The sequence below is a fragment of the Watersipora subatra genome, chromosome 3, assembly GCF_963576615.1.
Source record: "Watersipora subatra chromosome 3, tzWatSuba1.1, whole genome shotgun sequence".
In the NCBI taxonomy this organism is placed as follows: domain Eukaryota; kingdom Metazoa; phylum Bryozoa; class Gymnolaemata; order Cheilostomatida; family Watersiporidae; genus Watersipora; species Watersipora subatra.
The window spans coordinates 3,182,285-3,207,867 of NC_088710.1; the positions used below are offsets into that span (position 1 = coordinate 3,182,285).

The window sequence follows — 25,583 nt, forward strand, 5'->3', positions numbered from 1 at the left end:
AAGCACTTCATTTACAGAGCACCATCAGAGGTTAAGCAGCTTGCATACACAAGTTTGTGTAAACTCATTTTGGAATACGCTTATGTGGTGCAGGATCATTATGCCATAAAAAACTATACACACACAATTGAGGTGACACAGAATAATGTGATATGATTCACTGGGACTATTCATGGGCATGAAAAAGCATCATCACTGCTAGAAACAGCCTTAAATTATGCATACTTCAATAAAGGAAAAAAAACTGTAGTATATCCCGGATGTGATGTCAACCGGATATGAAATGACAGCGCATGCTCAACGGAAGGCACTTCGATACTGATGGTTAACTTGTATGGACGTGCGCTAAGCCTGGATAGATACTTATAAAGGTATACTTACTATAAAATTCTACGTGGTGTCAGAAGTTGTGAGCCTACTACTACAAACAGTCACAGATAGTGTTTGAATTGAAATTAGCTGCAATAATTGATTATTGATACTACTAATAGGGTTAAGTTGGTTTGCTGGAACCACTTAGAGGTAATATCATAGATTGTAATTGAATTTGCAGGAATTCATAGGCACTTGAAATACTCGTAGGTTGGTTTGTAGTAACCATTGTAGTAGATTGTCACATATATATCACATTGTATTGTATAGTGGTTTGCAGGAACCATTTTGGAAATAATATTTGATTTCTTAACAGTGAATTGGGGTTTGTAGGAACCATTATTATTGATATATATATATATATATAGATATTGTTTATTGATCGTAATCATAACAAATAAATTATGGCGGAGGCAAGAGACGACAGATTTGTACAACGCCTGGATTTTAAGGACAGTAGCAAATTATCAGTTTCCTGGAAAACTTTCAAGTCCCAGTTTGCAATAGTTACAATTGCTAAGAAGTACTCCGAAATGACTGAGGAGGAAAGGATAGCAAACTTGCTACTGTTAATGGGTCCTGACAGTGTGAGAATTTATGATCAATTTACATTTGATTCTTCACAGACAGACAGAAAGAAAACTCTAGTAAATGTAGTAAAATTCTTTGACGCACACTTTGAACCTGTTAAAAATGTCATCTATGGACGTGTCAAATTCAATGACATGAAACAAGGAAGTTTGTCGATCCACCAATTCATAACAGAGGTTCAAACACAGGCTGACAACTGTGACTATGGAAACATGAAAAATGAGCTTATCAGGGATAGAATTGTTGTGGGGGTTAATGATCATAAATTGAGGGAATACCTAATTGATATTGATGATCTTACTCTACATAAGGCAATTCAAAAGGCTAAGCAATACGTCACGCACTACTCTTCAGTACTGCAAATGAGTAGTAGTTCATCAGCAAATGACAATCTAGATGAGGTTAGAACTCGCCCTAGACATTTTGTACATAATAAAAATGAATCATCGGCCGATTGCAGGAGTAAATGTCAATACTGTGGCAGAAAACAGGCACATTCTAAAGACAAGTGTCCAGCAAGGAATACTACCTGTTTTGTATGCAAGAAAAAAGGCCATTTTAGTAAATCTGCAGTGTGCAAGGGGCGTAGTCTACATAGCAATGCAGATGAAGTGGTAGATGAAGAGAATGAGCTAGGTGGACTGTATCTAGGATCGGAGTCAGAATGACTAGGCATTGACACTTTAGACAATAATGTTATCACAGAGACACCCAAGGCTTGGTTAGTTGATACTAAAGTAAATAAAACTCCAATAACTTTTAAATTAGATACAGGTGCAGCTGTAACTGCCATACCAGATTTGCTAAAATACTGTGTGTCAAGATTAAATGTCACAGAGAAGGCACTGAAAGGTGCTGGAAATCACAATTTTAAAGTTCTAGGCGTTTCCAAGGCTAATATATCGGCTGGTTCATATACCATACAGGAAGATGTATATGTAGTAAAAAACTTGGTGACGCCATTACTTGGTAAGCCAGCGATATCAAAATTAAGACTTTTGAACCTGTTAGACAATATTGAAATAGAAAATGATTGGATTTCTGAATTTCCAAAGCTCTTTAAGGGACTAGGAACAATGGAGACAGAGGCAAGAATTATTTTAGATGACTCCGTGTCACCTTTTGCACAGAGTGTACCTCGAAGGGTGGCAGCAGCAAGGAGACAGCCTTTACTGCAGGAATTGCAGAGGATGGAATCTCTTGGTGTCATTGAGAAAATAGAAGCACCAACTGATTGGTGTGCGCCTTGTAATGTTGTGCCGAAGAAAAATGGAAATATAAGACTGTGCATTGATTTCACAAAACTAAACAAGGCAGTAAAATGAGAATTTCATCCATTACCGAATGCCCAGGAGACGCTGAGCGAACTGGGGAATTCTAAATTATTCAGCAAGCTTGACGCCAATTGCGGGTATTGGCAAATGAAGTTGCATGAAGAATCTCGAATGTTAACATCCTTTACTACTCCTTTTGGAAGATTTGTCTGCAAACGTTTGCCTTTCGGTATCAGCTCTGCTCCTGAAATATTTCAGAGGGAGATGCAGAAGATCTTGAGTGGCTTAGAAGGCATAGTTTGCCAAATGGACGATATTTTAATTCATGGTTCAGACAAAGCTGAGCATGATGAAAGATTAAGCAATGTAATGCAAAGACTACAACAAGCAGGCGTTACTCTAAATGACTAAGTGTGAGTTTGGTAAGAAGCAAGTAAAGGTTTTGGGTCATGTTATCGATGAAACAGGAATACATGCAGATCCAGAGAAGTCTAAAGCTATACTGAACTTTTCAACACCAACAAACAAAACGGAGCTACGGAGGTTTTTTGGTATAGTGAACTACTTAGGGAAGTTCTCTCCACTTTTAGCTACAAAAACAAACCACTTGCGTCAACTAGTAGGAAAGGATGCAGATTGGATATGGGGGTTTCAACAAACTGAACAGTTCACAGAACTTAAAGAGATCCTGTCCTCAACACCAGTTCTAACTCCATATAGTGTGTCAGCTGAGACCATGATAAGCGCAGACGCTTCAGCTTATGGTATAGGAGCAGCTATACTCCAAAGAGTTGAAGGTGAATAGAAGCCTGTTGCATATGCTTCTAGGGCATTAACCACTGCTGAGAACAGATATGCGCAGATTGAAAAAGAGGCGTTAGCAATATGCTGGGCCTGTGACAAATTCCACTACGATGTGGCAGGCAAAGATATTATGATCGAAACTGACCACAGACCGCTGTTAGCTATCCTAGGAGAGAAGGAACTTGCCAAACTTCCGATCAGGGTTCAAAGGTTCAGATTAAGGATGATGAATTACACATACAAAATCACATATACTCCAGGAAGGAAGCTAGTTTTGGCTGATGCCTTATCTAGATCTCCAGTATTAAGTGAATGTGTTGTCCAGGAGTTGAAGGACTCTGCAATGGTATTAGAGTTTAATAGACTCTTTACAGATCTCATCTGGAAGACTGAACAGAATAAAAGCAGCAATGCTGGAAGACAATGTCAGAATGATGTTGCTACAGTTTACCACTGATGGTTGGCCATCAAGCAAGGACTTACCAGAGATAGTACAACCTTTTTATACGTTCCGAGACTACATAACAGCAATCAAAGGAGTACTGTTCTATATGAACCGAGTATTCATTCCGGAACTAGAGAGAGAAAAGGTTCTCCAGGAAATTCACCAAGGACACCAGGGTGAAACCAAGTGTATAAGAGCAGCAGAAGTCGTCTGGTGGCCAGGTATGTCCAGGGAAATTAGGGAAATGGTCAAAGAATGCTCAAAGTGTGAAGAGTTTCGGAGGACACCAAGGGAACCCCTTAAGAGCACTCCATTTCCAGAACAACCATGGTTGAGATTAGCAGTAGATATTTTCGAAAAAGATGGGGCTAATTATTTAGTGGTAGTGGACTACTATAGTCGATATATTTCCGTACATGAGTTGAAGGACTCAACAGATGCCAGGACAGTTGTACTGGAATTAGAAAAATTGTTATGCATGATCGGGATACCAAAAACCATAGTAAGTGATAATGGTCCGCAATTCATTGCAGACAGCTTTAAGAAGTTTGTTAGTAAATGGGATATTGAGCACATCACGAGCTCCCCCAAATTTCTCCAAAGTAATGGAGAGGCGGAGAGGGCTGTCCAAACGGTGAAAAATTTAATGAGAAAGAATCTCAATACACAGGTAGCACTGTGTGCTTATAGAGATACACCTCTTGCCAATGGATACTCTCCTTCTCAACTACTATTCAGCAGATCGATGAATTCGATGGGATTGATGACTGGAAAACAAGTTGATGTGGAAAGATTGAAGACATTTGAACAAGATAGGAGGGAAAAACAAGCATTCAATTATAACCGCCGACATGCTGCGAGAGATAGGAGCCCGATATGTATTGGTCAGAAAGTAGTGGTGAGAGAACCACAGAAAGCAACCACACCAGCTTTAGTAGTTGCTGCACAAGGACGGAAAATAGTAGTGGAAAATCAGCAACAGAATCTAATTAGGAGAAATAGATCACAAATAGCTAGAGCGCAAGATAGGTTGGAAGATAATGCAAGTGAAACTGAGGGAGTTCCAGAAGTTCCTCCAGCAGTTACAAACAAAGAAGTTGAGCCACCACTTATGACATCGCAATCAGAGAATGTCGTATCAAGTCAGAGTAGAGTGGCGGTTCAACGGAAAAACTCTTTGCCTCCAACCATTCAGCGTAAAAGCTCGTTGCCTTCAACAAGTCCAGAACCAGCAAATATGGCTAAGCGTACTAGGTCTGGGAGGATATCTAAACCAGTACAAAAACCCAACTTATAGTAGATGGTATTAACAAATTTCATATATGTTTTAGATATGAAAACATTTGTGATAGGAAACTCCATTGTGAGAGGACTGTTGGATCCTGAGTGGGAGACCATCAGCTTGAGTGGAGCAGACTGGGAAGATATTATTACGTATGTTTTTAATAATAGTAATAGGTTCGAGAGTTCTATTATATACATACACATAGGCCCAGTGAGATTTTCTGAACTTGTTCTTAAAACTGGTCAGGTCGAGTGTCACCTGCGTAGTCGCAGAGAATTATCCGAACCAATAGGTCACATTTTTAAAGACTGGGTCAACTTGCTAACACCCTACAGAATACACCCAGTTGTGGGCACAGTTTATCCGATGTGCTTTACACGGTATAACAGACATCGGGGAGTACATATTGACTCTAGACGAAAAACTTATTTTGATTCACTGACAAGAAAAATTAAAGGGATGTCGGTAGTGGAAAATCGGGATATAGTTGACTTTAATGTCAGCAATGACATGATAACACCGTACATGCATAGGAAAGTGTGTACCCGACGAAGAGGACGATATGTATTTGGAGATGATTTTCTGACAGACGGAGTACATCCAAGTAGCAGAATTGTTAGTGACTGGAAATCAGAAATACTTAGAGTGAATTAGATCAATCAGGAAACCCTAGACCTAGATGGTCATCGTCAGAGTCGACGGAGGTCTGTGTAATTGATGTGTGGGCATCAAACACCCAGTCTCATTGTAAATAGTAATTAATATAGTGCACAGACACTGATTGTATATAGTTAATATATGTATGGAAACAGACTGTAAATTTAGTACTATTGAGAGTGTAGGCACTACTCATAAACCTTGTACATAGCGTGGCCATACAGTTAAAAAAAAGCGTAATGTTATGAGTGTATGTTGCGTTGTGTTAGATTTGACAATTTGTTATGTCCGTTATGTTAAATTGAACAATTGAGTAGATGACGTTGTGTATTAATGTCAGACTCGTTTAAGTGATGAGTTTAGACCGTATGCATTTATCAATGGATTATGATACTGCTGTGGTTTGTTGTGTTATAATAATAGTGGGCTCGCTAATATTCTAGAGCCGGTTTGCAGCTTCGCTGGGGGTTTCTGGTTTTCAGAGCTGGCTTAGAGAACATGCTGAGTTATTCTGGTTCTTATATTATTCTGCTACTTATCAATTAATAAAACTAATCATCATTACACAAACAACAGATGTAACATGGTGTCAGGTGCCAGGACCTCACGCCTGAATGCCTAGGTATACCTGGCCTCTGTAACCTAGGCGCAAAGGCAGAAGAACTAAGTTCATACACTTACTTACACAATTAGTGCTTGCCTAAATAGAGATATTAGAATTTCAATACATTTATGTAACAAATCCTATTGATATGGGGGATCCACCACCGCCATTACGCATCAAGGTAGATACACCTAAGCCTCTGGATTTTGTCAATGCCAGCACACAGTGGACAGAATGGCTGCGAAGATTTAATCGTTTTAAGATCATCAGTGGACTAGCTGCACAAGATCAGTCAGTACAAATCGATACTTTCCTTTACATTCTAGGCTCGGAGAGCGAAGACATTTATGAGCAGCTGGTGATCGCAGGTGATAAAACTTTAGATAAGGTGATAGCAGCATTCACTCTGTACTTTCAACCTCGTTCAAATGTACTGCATTATAGAACACAGTTTTATAACCGTAAGCAAACAGTCAATGAGTCAGCAGAAGAATACATCCGTGGCATTCATAATTTAGCCGGCAAATGTAATTTCACAGCGAACCTTACAAAAGAAGACATGATCAAAGATAGGCTGCTTTCTGGAATGTTAGATACTAAATTAAGTGCAGAATTACAGCTAGATGAAGCGGTCACCCTAGCAGCAGTCACTGCAAAGATGAGGTCTAAGGAAACCATAGAAAACCAAATGAAAGCAGCGGCTAAAGTTGAAGTTGTCAAATCTCAGATGAAAAATACTTCTACAGATAAGGCTAGAGGTGGTACTTCGTCAGAGAAGCCTAGAAACTTTACGTCAAATCAAGGTGGAGCTAGAGGAACAGGTAGCTCTACCCAAGGAAGAGTTTGCAAGTACTGTGGAGGATCTCATCCACCACGTTCTTGTCCTGCGTATGGAAAGACTTGCAATATATGCATGAAGCGCAATCACTTTGCTAAAGTCTGCCAACAACAATCCTCACGCGCTGTGGCTGAGGTGGCAGAGACAGTAAACAACACTTCTGAGCAGAAGGGTGAATTCTATATACACGCAGATGACGCCGTCGTTGACATTAATGCAGGGTTTTTAGCTAAAGCTTTTGTTATTGATGCTGTAGTAACTGAATGGTTAATGGATTTTCAAGTAAATGGTTTTAACCTCAGGGCCAAAGTAGACACTTGGGCTCAAACTAATTTCATATCGAGTTCTGAACTTCAACGGGTTTCTCCACAGTCAACTATTCGACCTAGCCACACTAAACTCACAGCATACTCTGGCCATACAATCCCCATTGTAGGTGTAGCCGACATCACATTGAAGCATGCAAATGTTGACCACATGCTTTCTTTCCATGTACTTAGAGAAGAACTAAAAGCTCGGACACTTCTAGGGCTACCATCAATTACAAAGCTGGGTCTCATTGACACTGTCTCAACCATCGGTAGTGACGGGACATCCATCAATCCAGTAGAAATCACAAGTACATACTAAGTGAGTTCAAAGATGTTTTTACTGGTTTTGGCAAACTAAGTACCACACATAAGATAAGATTCAAACCCAATACAATACCTGCGGTTTGCCCGCCAAGGTCAGTACCACATGCTCTTAGAGAAAAACTCAAAACCGAACTAGAACGTTTAGTCTCATTAGACATCATAGCTGAATGTCAGGAGCCAGCTGAGTGGTTAAACCCCATAGTCCCAGTACTCAAACCTAATGGCACAATAAGAATATGTTTAGATCCGCAGAGAATAAACGAAGCAACCATCAGAGAGCGCTATACTTTGCCCAAAATAAGTGACATTTATGCCCGGTTAGCTGGTTCCAGAGTATTTACTACACTTGATGCACAATCCGGTTTTCATCAAATAGCAATTGATGACGAGTCTTCTAAACTAACAACTTTTCTGACCCCATATGGTTGATTTCGTTACAAGAGATTACTGTTTGGCATTACGTCAGCTCCAGAGTTTTTTCACAAAACCATATATGATATCGTGGGAGATCTCACAGGTGTAGAAATTTACATAGACGATATTCTCATACATGCCCCTACTCAAGCGGAGCACGACAGTAAGCTCCGTGAAGTTCTGACAAGATTTAAGGAAGCTGGCTTAAAGTTGAACTCGAGCAAATGTCATTTCAGTCAAAATACCGTGAAATTTTTGGGTAACATAATTTCTGAGAGGGGTATTGAACCGTCTCCTCACAAAGTGCAAGCCAGAGTAGATGCGTTAAGACCTAAGAATAAAGCTGAGGTTCGATCCCTGTTAGGTCTTGCAACATACCTAGCCAAATTTTGTCCACATCTATCGGAAGTTACTAAGCCGCTAAGGGAGTTACTCAAAGAAACAGTCGATTTTTGCTGGGAGGGGGCGTAGGAAAATTCTTTTAGTGAGCTCAAAAAGCTAGTAGTCAATGCACTGGTTTTAGCACTTTTTGACCCAAACAAAGAAGTAACAGTCAATGTAGATGCTAGTTCACATAGTCTAGGTGCAGTGTTGCTACAGGAAGGCAAACCAGTAGAGTATGCGACCCATTCGCTCACTCCTACCCAATGTTTATACGCGCAAGTTGAAAAGGAGATGATGGCAATTCAGTTTGGTTTAACACGCTTTCATCAGTACGTATATGGCCGAGAGGTCACAGTAGAATTGGATCACCAACCTTTAGTTAGGATCAACAAAAAGCCACTGAATGAGCTCATGCCCAGGCTTCAGCGAATGAAAATGCGTGTGCAACATTACCAATACACAGTCAAACATGTACCTGGGAAACAAATGTATCTGTCAGACTATTTGTCTAGATTTTGCAAGGTCACAGCACCTGATAAAAAGTTGAGCCTAGATGATCCCATGCCACAAGTTTGTGCCATTGTTATACGTGGTAGTAAGGCTCTTGATGAGTATTATGAAGCCACCAGCATTGATCGTAGCTTGCAAATCGTTTCTCAGTACACCAAGAAAGGGTGGCCAAAGCAAAAGAAATCATGCCATCCCTTGGCTAAACCTTACTGGCAGTTCAGAGACACAATCAGTGAACATAATGATTTGTTGTTCTACGGCGAGAGGTTAGTAATTCCTCATACAAAACAATCGGAAATTATAGAGCGTTTGCATGATAGTCACCAAGGAATCACTAAAACACAACAGCATGCTCGTACAGCTGTGTTTTGGCCTGGCATGTGCCAGTGCATTGAGGATAGAGTTAGTTCGTGTGGCGTATGCAAACGTCATGACAAAGCCCAACACCACAGTCCACGGATACCTAGTGAAATTCCTAACTATCCGCGGCAAATGATCGGTAGCGATCTACTTCAAATCAAAGATCAACACTGCTTGCTAAATGTAGATTACTATTCAAAATGGGTAAACGTTTCACCACTAGGAAATTTGACAAGCCAAGACATCATACAGGAATTCAGGAAGCGGTTCGCAGATTTTGGTCAAGTTTCTAAAATAAGATCCGACAATGGCCCTTAATATGCATCTAGGGAATTCAAGGAATTTGCTGAACAGCTCAAAATCGAGCATGTCACTTCCTCACCCAGTTTTCCGCGTTCTAATGGGCAGGCCGAACGGGCAATACAAACAGTAAAACAGTTAATGATCAAAGCCTCAGAAGATGGCAAGTGTTATTGGCATTCGTTGCACATGCTTCGCAACACTCCCTTAGAAGGAAACTCCCTTTTTTCCTGCGCAGCTTTTACAAGGTCGCACCCTCTATGATGGTTTGCCAGCGCAATGTCACACTCTTTTCTCTAGAGCATACAATAGAGAGTTAGTTAAGTCCAAAATGATATCTAGACGAGAAAACATGAAAACCAATCATGACGCCAAGTGCACAGGTAAAGAAAGGTCAGTTTTAGCGCTAGGAAAGCCTGTTAGATTCCAGTTACTGAACGGTAAGTGGGAGCAAGCTGTAGTGGTCAGTCATGCAAGTCAGACCCGCTCATACTTAATCCAAAATTTGGCTCCAGGGGCAGTTATCCGATGAAACAGGCAGCAGTTGAGAGAAGACGAAACTCAACCACATACTGCACCCGTAAGTAGGGCTGTATCAAAACCAACTCCGCAGCAGTTTCCGAATACAGGACCCGAGAAAGTTGTCAATCAGACCGGTAGCGAACAGTCAGAAAAACCACCCGTTGTGCCTTTACCAGGTACTCCAAAGCAAGCACTGGTCAGACCGGCTGAAACTTCCGGCACATTATCAAATCAAACTCAAAGTTCACTGTCTGCTACACCAACGACCCCTGTTACCCACACCAGAAGTGGCAGAACTGTTAGAAAGCCACTGAGGTTCAGAACTGAGTAGTCATTACTATGACCGTTTAGAAAGATGTGTGTACTGTAGTTTAGTAGCTTAGATCCGTAAAGGTAGTTAGTAATTAGGCTATAGATAGCTTTCTTCACATTAGTATTTAGCCTTGTTTTTAACTTTTTATTTACTATTATACCCAAATACTCGTTGAGTGCCTTTTTTACACATAATACTGTACACTCCTCTACGCGGGCTGCTAGGGGACAATATTATCTTATTGTTACTGCGTTCAGAGAAGAGGAGATGTTTTAATAATAGTGGGCTCGCTAATATTCTAGAGCCGGTTTGCAGCTTCGCTGGGGGTTTCCGGTTTTCAGAGCTGGCTTAGAGAACATGCTGAGTTATTCTGGTTCTTATATTATTCTGCTACTTATCAATTAATAAAGCTAATCATCATTACACAAACAACAGACGTAACAGTTGTTCTGCATATTGCAGGTGTGTTGGCACCTGTGGAAGAGACGGAAAATGGTCTTAGAGGGAGGATGTAGTATATCCCGGATGTGACGTTAACATTTCCCAGAGCCAAGAATATCACCAAGCCCTCGCTAAAGCATATGATGAGATAATTAGATGTTGAGAGCGCACCACGATAGAAACCTAAGCAGCCGCCAAAGAAGAACAAATCTTCTTCGGTGTAAACTAAAAACCATACCCAACTTCAAACAACATAAAAAATCCAGAGGCTTCGCCAAAACTGCTACTATCAATTGCTTACAAATTCTACTTCAACTGAGGTAATGATTGAGGTAAAACGGAGCTAATAACTTCAACCTCTTGGTGGAACTAAATATTAGAAAAAAATATAATTTATTGAAAGGATACAAAAACAACCATCATATTTCGAATTTAATGGGAGTAATTAGCGTCAAAACAATTACAACTATTAACAACGAGTACTCCAAAATTCATCCAGAAAGAATATTCATCCATCATCGATAATTTCATTTTGGTGAGAATATAATCGCGATGGTGTATCTATAAGAAGGATATGAAGAAAAAGTTAACAGTTGGACGTGTTAATTCCAATAGTTCTAGCTCTACATCTTCAAGAAAATGTATAAAATAGTGTACTGTATACATGTATATACATATATCTAAGGCTTATCAATAAGTGAGTAGCGAGTCGAATTTTATTACTGATGAATAAGCTTTCATCGAGCTGCTTTTACAACGCGATAATTGGGCGCTTGCTAGATATGAGATAATTAAGTTTTTGACAAACGACTGTTATGTTCGAGAATGCTACGTTTGAAACTATGATTTCGTTTACAATTACTGTTTATAATAGCACTGAAATATACACGTTCAAATACAACGATATTAACTTCTATCTATCTATCTATCTCTGTAAAATATCTCAAGTGGCCGCTAGGCCTGTAGAAATAAAATGGTGCATTAGGCATAAAAATAAGATCACAAATAAGCATAGACTTATTTATCTAAGTCTGAAGGATAAAAGTATAAGATCGCCTGGTCTAGTTATAAGAAAATCAGATGTTAAAATTTCATCGCACGGTTAAAAAAAGAGTGTTTCATTGCACTTGTATTGATTGTGTGTCTGATATTGGAGCCTCGAGTAAAATAGGATGAGTTCTTAATTACAAATCTATTAAAATCGACCATTAGGTCTTGGCTTAAAATTTTTTGCAGTGTGCTTTCGTCCTTGATGCGTCTTCTCTCTGCAAGTGTTTGCCATCCCATTTTCACCATTTCTGATGATATACTATCAAATTTTCTTAAATTGTTGGCCCACCTAAAAGCTTTTCGGTTAATGGATTATACTATAATCAAAATGTGGACTCCAGATTTCCGAAGCGTACTCTAGCAGTGGACGACACACACTATAGTATGCTGTCCTTTTGACATTAGGAGATGTTTTCTTAAGGGTCCGCATAAGCATAAAAAGAGTGCCGTTAGCCTTACGTATGATGCGACTTATGTGTTCATTAAAATTGAGGGTGCTAGAAACAAGTATACCCAAGTATAAAAAGGATTGCGAGGATATAAGAGATGTACCGCAATAGTTGTATATATGTGAAAATCTAACTGGTTCCACAGATGTAGATGTGCATTTATTAGCATTAAATCTCAACTGCCACGACTCAGCCCATGCAGCCACTCTGCACAGTTGGTCCTGAAGCAGAAGGCTGTCGGACGCACATTCTATTGGTCTAAAAAGTATGGCATCATCCGCAAATAAACGTATGGATGTCTTTGGACAGTTCAGAGACTCTGGAAGGTCATTGATATATAAAAGAGAACTTCGTTCTTGGCTGCAACTCCTAACTTTTGCAAAGCCTGTTTTTGCTTTGCCGCTTTCGTGGCTCAGCAACATTGGATTAATTTTTGAAAGATTTGGTCGTGTGCATTATAATATTTGTATTTAGGACTCTATGTTGTGAATAGAAAAACCATCAGATCAAATTCCGCATGGAACAGTCACCATTTGTAAAAGGTTTGAAGCCATTAAGAGGTACAAAGCTTCGAGGACCATGCTTTGGCTTAGGACCTGTCACAAAAGAATTCGGCTATCAGATGGCTTACATTGGTAGACAAGGAGCTTTAGATGCGATATATGATGACTGCAGTGCTGGAGATTGGGTGACATTGCCATTTGATCATATCGTTGAAAGTATTGCAGTATACAAAGATCAAATGTATATTTTGGCCAGCAAGCCCTCTTACACAGTGTTCGTTAGAGGCTTAGGCTGGAAGTCTGAAATCTTTTTTAGTTGGAGGCACTGTGATAGTTCATGCGATGGATATAACAAACTGATAATTAACTCTGATCGGCTTATCATTCCGGACAGATCAAAAAAGCAGCTGACTGTATATTCATTTAAAGGAATTATTCTAAAGCAAGTTTCTTGTCCCGGATATGGAATATGGAAGTCGGTTGCTCTATGCAATGCGGACAATCAATCAATTGTGGTATCATCCACTAGCACATCGACAATTTTTAAAATAAATATTGATACAGAGGTAGTGACATGGATTTGTACAAGTATTAACCTTCCTGGAGGTGTGACTTGCTACAACGGAGATTTCATGTTTGTTTCTCGTTGGAACACAACTAAGACAGAAATTTATATACTTTGCGCTAAAACTGGTGAGTATTGAGAAGCACAAAAGTTTTGTGTTTATAGGATTTTAAAGGAAGTATAAGTTGAAATACAATATAATTTGAATGTATGAAACCTCAGCAGACTGTAGTGAAGATTTTGATAGGAAAATGCCGGTTCGTTTTACTCTCCGCAAGACAGTCAAGCAATATCACCGAGTGTTAAACTCTAGATAGCGTTATATATTTAAATAAATAGATTTTCATCAGAATACATATAAGATAGACAATAAACCATATGCAAACATGCAGAGAGTGTGCGCGTACAACTCTGCTAAAATAATCGTTTTGTGCTCATTTTATCTTTTTTTTTGGTTTCGGCTCCGCCCACTTTTCTCTTTGTTTTTGTCATGCAAGTGCCAAGTATTATTGGTACTTTGCCAACAAACATTATGCTTTTTAGCTAAAGCTTTATACAAGCTAATATTATATAGTACTGTCTCATTATAGCTATTAATAATGCTTGTAGCTTTTTACAAAGCTTTTCTATGACCAAACATATAAATACTTGGGTTTTCTGTTATCAAATCAGTTGTCTCTGGAGTGTGCAATAAACCATTTCTCTAACTTAATACTCTATTTAATTGCTTCTGTGCAGAAACATAACAGTTTTATGTTTGGTCTTCTAGTACGATCTCCTTGGTGGTCCGGGTGCCCGCAATGGTGGCCGAGCCTTCTCCAGTAACCGGAAGACTCGGCCCTGTGACCATGGTGGCCAGGAGGTCAATCGCTACGGCCCTGGTCATGGCGCTCTGTCGTAACTATATACACAAATGTAAAAACTTAATTTTTTTAATTTTTAGATTGGCATTTTTATCGGAAAGTTGGTAATTGATGTATATGTAGGGCCTACATGTGTTGTTCCAATGTATGCAGAATCTGCAAAAGTGCGCATAAGTATATATATTCAATATTTACCAAATAACCAATTAGACATATTTTAAATACATGTACAGTACATGTATGAAATTTATCTATGGCTGTAGCTCAGTATTCACTCTCTACCAATATGATCAAGCAATCATAACAACTTATTTTGTACCAAAAACTCAGTAATTTTTTTGCTTGCAGGATTTTTGTGCCATATTATTTCAGTATTTTCATGTATGGCCCACATTTTTTGGGTGTCTGGTTTTAACACAGTCCATTATTTTAAGACACCTGGTGTATTGACTGCATCAGCATAACTTGGTATTGGTGACATCGTCAGCTCTATCTTTGTTGTTAACCACGGACTACAGCATAACAGACTGATTTTTAGCTTCTGCACACAGCGCGAAGACATTCTGTAGCTTCTACATTAGGTTCATCAGTTCAATAAGCTTTTCCTCCAATGTGGATATATGGTTGGCATAAGTACTTTACGCTTTTTGTGAGTTCAGGGAGTAGCTAGCATATAAGACAGCTGCTAATTGTTGATGATTTTACCCCATTCCTCACATTAGAAATAAACTCCATAACCTTTTTCACATTCAGCTTCTCATCAGATTTTATGTGATATTACTAAATGAAGTTTATTGCAAACTTAACCACTGATCATCTGTAGTATTATTGCTTCAAGCTGTGTACGATGTTATGAATTAGGGAATAGCCTGACGGATAGCAATTGCATTAGGCAGCAAACGCTTGAGTTTTGCTTACCTTAGACAAGTGAGATTGCTATGGCTTGGGCAGTTTCCAACCAACCTGACTGCATCATGTTTCCAACTAACCTGACTGCATCATGTTTTTTCTATTTTCTTATTGATTATTCACCTTATTCAATCATTCAATCCATGTTTCATTGATCATCCTACTTTTCTGTTAGATCAATTATATCCACGTATTTCTAATTACTGGCAGCGGATAGAAACCCAAAGTATTGGCCATGGTAAGCCTCATTATTGGTTGCTTTCTACTAGTGAGTTTTTCAAGCGCAATGTTTTGCATGACGTAACATCAGTGCGTCTCATTCATACAGTAGAGCCTATCGAGATCATAATCTTTTAACATTCTTTCGAGTTCAGTTTTGCCTCATTCAACCCTATCAGCCTAATCCATATAATTCTTTTTTTCATGGGTCTTTATTGAGGCCAACTGGATTGGTCAAAATATTATGCATTCAACGTACTTCTTGGCACCATTATTAAATTTTTTGCACTGGCTGCCTTAACCACTTAAGGCAAAGCAAAGTGAAAACTTGTGTTTCCAATTTGGTCAAACACAGAGTGATCAAAAAGAAAGAGTATTGGCCAATGCAACTTATGGTAATAAACCAGGATCCACACTGATAAGCTTGCTGTATCTGTATTTTTTATAATTGAGAGCAGTTTTTTCAGCTTGTACTTTTGAGTATTTTTATATATTGAGTCAATCTTTGTATATAAAGGCTCCTATATTACAGTATACCTGAATATGTAAATTGACTTGCACTGTATTATTTTGTCACCAAAATTATTGATATCTGTTCATGATTTGCTATTGCCAATGGATTTGCTCAGGCTACATAGCTACAGGGCAGTTTTTTGGATTTTGTATTATTCTAGTTCATAAACATGGCCATTTTTCTGTGAAACTAGATCGATGATAAGCACAAGACGAACTCTCTAACACATAATAGTCTTTGTTAATTATTGACAGTCTCTGCGCCTTCTCAAGTTTAAACAATGTTGGCTTGAAAGTAAAAGCACACAAATGCCAGGGGATGCTAGATAAAAGAAGGTTAATGCATTGGCTATACTGTAGGGGCCTACTGTAAAAATTCACTCTAACTTGCTATTGAGACCTCCGAAGAGAACTAGTTCAAGGTAGTCATGTGCCATTCAGAATAATATTGAAAGAGTAAAAGCAAATGTGTTGTCGGTTTCATTGGCATAGTTTGCTGATATTCCCTGTTGTGATGATTCATAGTATCTCTATTCTGAACATACTTTTCGAAAGCAAGAGTTACTTTGAGGTCGTACAAGTTTTCAGACTAGAGCCTTACAGGATAATATACCATGAGGACTACCACTACTAGTCAGACGAAAGATTTTGTTTAGTCAGCTGCAGCTGAAATTTAGCTGTTATTTATTGCGTTCTTATGAGAAACAAGTGGCATCGCAAACTTATCAAGAAATCTATTGTCAATAAAATACATGGAGTTGTTATATTAAGCTCAATCTTCAGGCAAGCGTTTGGGAAGGCTCATTGACCCAATGCCCAGGGCCATGTCCAGTGTACCCGATTTGGCTATGTTCGGAGACAAGTTGATTGTGCTGAGGATGGATGCAGAGGAAGTCATAGCTTATGAGCTGAAGAAGAAAGAGGGCTGTTGAGGTCAGTTTTTGATACTTATGCCTCATTGGTATTTCACAAAGGCTGTCCAAGTGTCTGTGATTTGACATATAGCTCAGATAGTTTGCTTCACTCTCTAACTAGAGCATAGACATCAGGAAACAATAGCTTCTAAGTTATGGTTGGGCTCATTTGTTCCTTCACAACTTAACATTTTGTATGATAGTCATTTTTATATTAATGTGGTATTGTTTATATTAATGTGTTTCTGTTACGCTTATTAATATAGTAACGTTTCTTTCTATGATTTTTTCACAAGATTTTGGTTAAAATGGTCAGTTGGCTGAACTCTGAAGAAGTAATGCTAACTGAACTTAAGAACTGTTGTACAGTAATGTGAAATAAATTACACCGATTCCTTGTAACTATTACAGGCAATGGTCTGTGATGGCATGATAAAAATGGCAGACAATTGACGAAAGCTTCATAGAATGCTACAATATTTTACTCTCGACTATGCCCCTGTTGATCTAAATAATATTATTATTTTTATAAATCAATTTTTGTGTAAAATATTTTGTGAGTTGCTGATTTTTTGTTTATTCCATAATTTTTTTTCTCAAACAACTCTTGGACAAATTTTATCGTTTGGGATGCCATATGGCGCAATTAGCACAAGCATCTTGTATAAAGCTTTTATTTATTTCGAGCTTGTGAAATTAAAAGCATTCTATTGAGCCTATGAAATTCAGAGAATACTGGAAGAGCATGTTTTATCAGAAGTCTCCAAACATCAGTGTTGGAGTATGGTGTATTCTTTTGATATGTTATATTTAGAGGATACCATTATAAAGTTTCTTTAATGTACGGACTGTTTCCTGACGAAATGAGTGTTGTAAATGTCTACATTTTTTAGATTACGTAGGTCATGCTTGCTTGCTTTGATAGTCATGACTTTTCTTAATTTTATACCCATTATGGTTTCATATGCATTGCTTTTATAGTTTTTGCAAATTTTGAAAGCCTACAGACAATAACTAAGTCTGTTTTGTTACTTATTCGTTTTTAAACAATAAATAGCATGAGGTTAGAAGTTACCAACAAGTCGTTGCTGAGGAGCTCAAAACGAGATTCGGGTTGGTTTAAGCGGCGACATACTGATGTACCAAGCTTTACCATATTTCAACTTGCAATTAGTTTAAAAACTGGTAGACAAGTATACAAAAGGGTTTTAAAAAATATAATTGTTTTATTTATCTTCTTTTGCGAGACTTTTTATATGAAAAACTTCAAGTATAGTGTTTCACAGTATCTAGTGGGCTACGATAAGCCTATTTTCAACTAAAGCTATCTTGGAAAAATCCACCTGATTGTCAGAAACTGGTTGAGGCAAAGATTGTTTTGTATGCTCATTTTTGAGTGTATTCCAAGATTTAATTTCAATAAAATCAAGTCAAAAAACAAACCCATCCCCAATTACGCTTAACTAAACGACATGAGGAGTTTTATGGCTACCCTTGTTATGTGAAAGAACTTTTCATTTACTTCGGATTGTGATCAGACAAATACTTTGGCTTGAGGACCTGAGTTCTGCTGCTGCGTCTTCAAAAAAACTATTGGTGCGTTTACACTGGCCAATTTTGTTGAGCACCGACAAATTTGGTGAGTCAGCGTCGGTAGGTGTGAACAGAGAGATCGGTGTCGGCACCGATCTGAAAATCTGTGTCGGTGCAACCCAGCAGTGCCTGGTTGCGCCGACAAATCGGACGCTTATCAGCCAATCAGAAGCTAGGAGCCTCATTAAACTTTCCCTCACGCTCTTTCTGATAGTGAACCAGCATGGCTAGCAACGATGTGAACGCGAGAGTATCTTAAAATCAAGTTAGTTCGTCGATAAAACAAGTCGATACAGACTTGTTTATAGAGGAACTAGAAATGAGGCGGTTTATTTGGAACCATCGGCTTCCAGAAGCACACACGAAGGCTCAGGAATCTTGTTTCGCTGGCCCAATCAATGAATTCTACTGGTAAGTTGCTGTAACTTTTATTTAATTTAATTAAAAGTGAATAGCCAGTTGTACGACTACTACTAGTACTATTACTAGTACTACTACTACCACCACTACTACTACCACCATCACTACTACTACTACTACCACTATTAATATACATTCACCATTCAATCTTCTTCCTTATTTATTTTATTTATTATAATTACTTGGACGAAAGAACTGTACGTACAGTTCGTTGCTCGGACTTTCATTGCTTCATCATTCAGTCATTTTATTTTGGATTATTCGGACTTTCATCATTCTTTCATTGCCTCATCATTCATTCATTCATTGCTCGGTATTTTATTCATTCTTTGAATTATTATTCATTTAATAAAATTTGTTTACATTGTATTCACTTTTCCTCATAATGATGTTGTGTAGATGTGGCATGGACATACCAACAATGTCACCATGTGTTCTGTCAGGCTTTACATGGCTATTCGCCAACTGTTATCACTGTCACTATATATTACATTCTGTTTATTTTGCAGTACAACTAATGAAAGCTAAGTATGCTAATCTCAGAACCTATTTTGTAAAGAAATACAAAATGGTGCAACAGAGCAGTCGCTCTGGCGCGGGAGCAGCTCAAGTGTATACGTCTTCGTGGCCATACTATGAGCGCCTCCTATTTCTGAGTAGCACTGTAGACATACATGAAACTATATTTTCCATTGCGCCAGAGCCTGTAGTGGAGGATAACTTGCCTGTAAGTCTAGTATGCTCCTGTAATATTATAATATGTGATCAGCTTTCAGTTTGTCAAAGTTTTTGCATGAGTAATTGCTGATAATGAATCCATGCTTTGTTGAATCAATGTCTTTTCCTTTCAGGACTCTGATGATAATGATGATACGCTCAGTACAGCAAGTACCTCAGCACCACCATCTACCTCAGGGGGCTCTGTTGCAGCTTCTACTGTAGCTGGACGAAGTGGTCAGAAAAGATCAAAGCCTACTTCTGCTACCGCTGCTGTTGCTGAACAAATGTCCTTCACATTCTGAGATATTGTGGAGGAAAAGAAGAAGACCACTAATGAGTATTCACATTTCGGAACAAATTTTGCGGCTCAGATCAACTCATTACCAACACCATTTCAGAGGTCAAATGCCATGGTACAAATCCAGCAGCTCCTTCACAACATCGCTTTCAATATCACAGATACTCAACAATCACCCTACACAGCACCAATCCCAGTTCAATCCTGTCTCAAACCAGTTCAATTATGGCTCAGCCCCATCACATGTAACTCAAACCCAATTATCCCAATTCAATCATGGCGCAGCCCAATCACATGCAACTCAAATCCAATCACCCCCATTCAATCATGACCCAGCCCCATCACATGTAACTCAAACCCATTCACCCCCATTCAATCATGGTCCAGCCCACTCACCCCAAAATCAAGAAATCCCTCGGTTCAGTATTAGTCAAACTCAGTCACTTGCCCCTTAATCACTTTATTGTGTTCTTGAGACTCCCTAAAGATATCTGAAGATGTGTATATTTGTCTTAGTGGATATTAAATTAAACATGAACATGTTCCTTGAACACATAATAACTATACTAAATATACTATATAGACTAAATATACCATAATACTAAAGCTGAGGCACCATCCGTTCCTGCCAAGGAACAGCTCCTATAGTGTTAATATATTGACAGTATGCATCACGGACTCGGCTGGCTGCTGCAGTCGGCCTTAGAGCAACAGGGGCAAGTCTTGGCAGCTGTTCTCCATAATCTTGAGCCTCATCATTTTGAGTCTGAGGTTGTGCGCTTTGTGGCGGTGTTCTTGACTTCCTCAGGCGGTTGTGCAAAATGCAGCAAGCCAAAACTAAAGTTTGTCTTTTCTGGCTCCAGATCAATCTTGCGCAGTAGAATTCGCCAAGTATTTGCAAGAATACCAAAAGAATTTTCAATCAATCTTCTCAATCTTGAGAAGCTATAGTTGAATATCTGCAATAGATGTGGAAAATCTAAGTCTCCTCAACACATGAAAAAGTATAATGGGGCGATTATGTATCACAAGACAAGACTATTCATGTACACACTCTTCGCTCATGATTCAGAGTGCGTTTTGGATAAGGTCGCATAAGATAGGTTTGCAGCTGGAATGCCTCATCAGCCAAGATGACATGTGGTAGTGCCTGATTGGAATTGGGGGGACATCGATCAGCGGGCAAGTTTAGGTATTGCCCTCAATTCCCAGCTGCAAGGTGGATCTCCCAAATACACCACCATCTCAAACTCTACCTTGTGCTCCAACATCAACATAAGTGAATCTGAAAGCATGAATTTAACCACTTTAAATATTGCTCACCATATTCTTGAAGTTTTAAACTATGAACATGCAAAGTTTGGTTTTGATGGGTTCAAGCTAGATGGGTGGTCCAAGCATGATGGTCATGCTACAAAGAGTATCAAAAGATTGCACACACACGCGAACACACAGTAGTTAGTTTTATTGTTACACTCACGAATAATTGGTATCACACATAGCCATGAGTATTATTTACTCCTGCGTTTTATAATTGAGAAATTCAGAACCTGCATGCCAAGGCTTCATCATAATGATATGCTTCCAATCAAGAGCCCCTGCAACAAAAGGACACAGTTTGTATGTGTGTGCGCACGGCTTGAATAATTGGGAATTTTCACAGAACCCACCCAGTGCATTAGGAAAGTTCCAATTGTCCTCTAGTTGCCTGGAAATCTCAATCCATTCTTGCTCTGTGGTAAGTGTCCTGAGATAATGAGCACACAAAGATGTGTAAATGGCGTGGCATGTTTCTGGTATGATTGCAGAGAGGGAGGCGACAGATATACACCAATCATAAAGGAGTTGTGTCATACTTGTCCCAGTCGCTAAATACCTCAGTGTCACCATCAGTCTTTGTTCAGCACTTATGCTGTCTCGGAGTGCAGTGTTTTCCTTGGCTATAAGGGGTTCTACCTTTCTCAATATCAGAACGAATTGCTTGCGTGTCATTCTGAAATAATTTCTGAATGTTCCTACACGATTTGATGGAAGTTCACTGTCATCATCGTTATCATCATCATGTATCAGTAGTGGCACAGTGGCATAATAAGCACCACTCCTTTGCCTTGAGCTTGTGATAGGGCCTGTCCATGTACGATTATTCCGCTTATCTGAATGGTTCTGCATAAAACACATGAGAAGATTGAGACCACTAAATGACGGAATAATATCATCACTAAACACACTCACACTGACCAACAATCTTGGTACCAGCCATCACCGAAAATTGATCTCAGTGAAGCTATTGAAAACCATTAGCAGTTATATTATAGTAGTGAGTGTAATAATAATAATATTATTTAAATAAATAAATAGTAGTAGACTAGACTGGTACATATGTTGATAGCAGTCGTGACACGCAAATGTGCACCAAAAAGCTCCTTGCGTACTCACACAAAACAATAACTAATAACTACTACTACTGCTACTACCAACAAACAACAACAAAATAAATATTATATCAAACAAACCTGTTCTTCCTCCTCCATCATACAGGCTGTCAGAGCTGCCGCAGCCTATCCGGCCATCAAAAAAATCTCATCATCATCGGAAGACTCCATTCGGCATACAGTAGTTGCTTCTAGCGGTAGTAGGAGCAGCATTAGTAGTGTAGTACTACTATAGAATTTTCCACATCAAGCGCCTTGATTTTTATGTGTCCTCGTCTTCGCGTGGTCGGGTGAAGGTCAGAACGGTGAAGCGCTGTGATTGGCTGTTGGTACTAACAAAAATAGTTCGATCGTTGGAATTTAAAGGGGGAGTCGGTGTCGGTACCGATACGTGAAATGTCCGAGTCGGGGTATTGGCACCTAATCAGAGTCAGTGTCGGCCAGTGTAAACGCACCTTAAACAGTTCTAGTTTGACTTTTGCCTGTACAATATCATTAAAAAAACCGAGTAACTGGGTTGTCTACTTGCAAATACCATCGATACCACTTGCAAATACCATTGATACCAGGTACCATCGGCGTTTTGGGGTGCTGGTGAGATCTATGAGATATTTCCTTTTCTTGCATGCGGATAACCTTTCTGACTTTTTTGTAAGAGGATCTACAAATTGTTTCATCCTTTCTAAATTTTTTGGGTTGTTCATGTTCAAAATGTAATTCTTCAGTGTATTGAAGGAGTTTGTCTCAACCTCCACATTTTGATTACTATATCTAGTTTTTTTCTAATGTTTTGACAGTTTGCCACAAGCTGCATATATTGTCTCACGAATACAAATCAATTAATACTTCTCTCAATATATCTCTCTTTTGCTAGCAAGCTACCAAGTATAATAGCATAGTAAAAGCACTACCAACAGGAATATCAAGCTGATCCCAAAGATAATTGTTCACCATTAGATGCTCTTACTAACTAGGGATTCATAGGTTAAGTTTACACAAATGTTCCAAACTGTGTAGTAGAACTGACATGTCTAAGATTTTCTTCATTCTCAAGAAAGTGCTGCAACATTCACTTCTTCACCCTGTTGCCCATTTAAAAACACGTGCTCTTCTTGAAACTCCCGAACTGTTTTCATCGGTTGACTTGCTGATCTACCTGCAACACATGGAACAAAATATGTGGCGAAAGTGGAAAACTGGTTGGCTGACTGAAATAGGAAAAAAACATCATGTAACCTGAAAGTGGCATAAAACAAATTAATACACATTTGATACTAACCTCATATTACTATTTTATTCACCAAAACCATTCATGTAGAGTTTAGGCCTATCTCAATGAATTGGGTCAAAGATTCTTTTAACCATTTCGTAACTTAGTTAGGCGAGTGTCTGTGCTTTGAACCGTACTATCTCTTGGACTGTTTTCACGAGTTTTTCTTTTTCTTTAGGACTGTTTGAGAAGCTTGTATATTTATTTTAATTTTTTTGTTACTCTCACTGAGACATGCTTCTTTCAGATTCCCTCAGAGAAATGAAAGAGTCATACTCTCTGAACTTCTAGCGGAAAAATTCAGTTGGGAGACGGCTTCGTAGTCTTAAATATTTAGTTAGAGCGTGTACAGGTTTGCTCTTACAACACTGCGTATGAGAATCCAGTGCCAGGTTGCAGTACTTAGATTGCAGATTAGAGTACTTGGAGCCACCTTAGTAATAATACTGCAGAATAAAAGCACAGCGTTGAATACATCGAAATCTTTAGTCATCTTTTTCCAATTCATTTTTAGTTAGGTCAAAACTGGTTGGTGTTTTGTTGTCTCTAAAGACCTGGTCGCGTGTCTATACACAGATTCTGTAATAATGCTTATCAAATGCATAATGGATAGTTATGTGAACTACGTAGACCTGCTAGCTATACTGTATTACTTTTATTTATAAAAAACCATGACACTCAAGTTCATATATCATTCTAGCATACTTTAAAAAAATCATGTTTTACTTTTTAAAGTTTGATAGTTTTTTTGAGTTTCCAATGCTTCATTCATTTGATACAATGTTTATTGCTTAGTGTTAAAATCTCCAAATACATACAATCTTATGTCAGTACAAAACTTACATATTGTAGTCATAAATTTGGTCTCAGATCTTCTACCAAAGCTCATCTTCAACAATAGCCTTATAAAATCTTAGCACGAATATCTAAATGGAATTTGCAATTCCTACTTCAGTAAATGAGTCCTTTTCTCAGTGATTCTTTAATCATGTTGCCTTACCAATCCACTTCGATTACCCTATGCAATAAAGTGCCTCTGCTATCGTGTGTTCAATGACAAGATGCAAACAGAAACCGGGGATCACAGTCATCATTGCCATGTATATAGTGAGTGAAAACAAACAGCAAGGAGCAAGCGGTATTATCCCTTTTGCAAGTATACTAGTTAATTGAAACTTTTGTACAGAGTGAATATTTTTGCACAATGACTAATTATTTGTACATAGGGATACATATAGCATCATAACTTTAATGTTTATAGGAATAACTTCATGAAATCTGAAATACATGTAACTCATATACATAGAAGTCACTACATGTGATATTTTTTGCAGCAGCAACCTTTGCACAACCCACCCCACAGTCCCTGCACCATGTAGTAATTCTGGTGCTTTTGTAGTTGCCATCACCTCAGTTGCTAGCACATACCACACATTTTTTTTCGCTTTTTTGCATAGAATGCTTTCCAGAAAGTGTATCTCAGTCTTTCTGTTAGCAGGAGTGTCAATACTAGGTTTTTCAACATGACTGCGTGTCTTCTGGTAGTTCTACAAAGCCGATAATGAATTAGTGATGTGTCAGTGATTTGCCAGTCCTATTTGTATTTTCTTTGTAACATATATGTGCATTTGTGAAAGTTCGGTCAATCAAGCGAAACACTACTTTTTTCTAGCATTTTACTGTTCGAAATTCTCCTGCATATGCATCTGTCATCTGATCACTCAAATCAACGCCACGATTCCTGTAACGCCTGGGGGATTGTTCGGGTGTCACCGAATCGTCGTCGCATCACTTCTACTTCTTAGCAAGAGCATGAGTTGTTAGTAATCATACCTGTTTGCGATCTATCCGGTTGATTGCTAGCATGCTAACTTTTCTGGGTACAATAATGTCTCCTTTATGTTTCTGTTTCATTTCCAGTGGAAGTCCATTACGACTGGCCTGAACTGTGCCGGTGGTGTAGACTCCTTTTTCAGCATTTTTTCAAAGAGCAGAACACTTGTAATAATTGTCTATAACGAGATGATGATTTTTATCAAAGAGGTCAGACAGCGTTTCACACACCTTGTAAATCTGACTGTGAACTGATGTGAGCATTCTACTTGTGTGATAGGCG

At 38.7% G+C, this 25,583-nt stretch overlaps 3 protein-coding genes across 4 annotated transcripts; all 3 read left to right on the top strand.

The window, feature by feature from the left end:
- Window positions 1–776: 776 nt before the first annotated feature.
- LOC137389620 (uncharacterized) lies at window positions 777–1,631 on the top strand. Its single transcript, XM_068075679.1, has one exon. It carries the CDS (start codon window positions 777–779, stop codon window positions 1,629–1,631), a length of 855 nt encoding a protein of 284 aa, XP_067931780.1.
- A 4,549-nt stretch (window positions 1,632–6,180) lies between these two features.
- On the top strand, window positions 6,181–7,500 carry LOC137389624 (uncharacterized). Its single transcript, XM_068075683.1, has one exon. The coding sequence runs from the start codon at window positions 6,181–6,183 to the stop codon at window positions 7,498–7,500; it is 1,320 nt and encodes a 439-aa protein (XP_067931784.1).
- Window positions 7,501–12,600: 5,100 nt separating this feature from the next.
- On the top strand, window positions 12,601–24,269 carry LOC137391496 (uncharacterized). 2 transcript variants are annotated; one of them, XM_068077993.1, is made up of 3 exons: window positions 12,601–13,444; window positions 16,604–16,753; window positions 23,715–24,269. In XM_068077993.1, the coding sequence occupies exons 1-2, from the start codon at window positions 12,766–12,768 to the stop codon at window positions 16,750–16,752; spliced, it is 828 nt and encodes a 275-aa protein (XP_067934094.1). In that variant the 5' UTR covers window positions 12,601–12,765; the 3' UTR covers window position 16,753; window positions 23,715–24,269. The 2 variants fall into 2 exon arrangements, with proteins under 2 accessions (XP_067934094.1, XP_067934093.1); XM_068077992.1 differs by lacking the exon at window positions 23,715–24,269 and adding an exon at window positions 17,146–17,802.
- Window positions 24,270–25,583: the final 1,314 nt, after the last annotated feature.

What these genes read in the sequence shown, in the direction of transcription:
- LOC137389624 (XM_068075683.1), top strand. Translation starts at nt 6,181, where the DNA reads ATGGGGGATCCACCACCGCCATTACGCATCAAGGTAGATACACCTAAG.
- LOC137389620 (XM_068075679.1), top strand. Translation starts at nt 777, where the DNA reads ATGGCGGAGGCAAGAGACGACAGATTTGTACAACGCCTGGATTTTAAG.
- LOC137391496 (XM_068077993.1), top strand. Translation starts at nt 12,766, where the DNA reads ATGGAACAGTCACCATTTGTAAAAGGTTTGAAGCCATTAAGAGGTACA. An exon ending in TATACTTTGCGCTAAAACTG is followed by an intron (nt 13,445 to 16,603) that starts GTGAGTATTGAG and finishes CTCAATCTTCAG; the next exon opens with GCAAGCGTTTGGGAAGGCTC.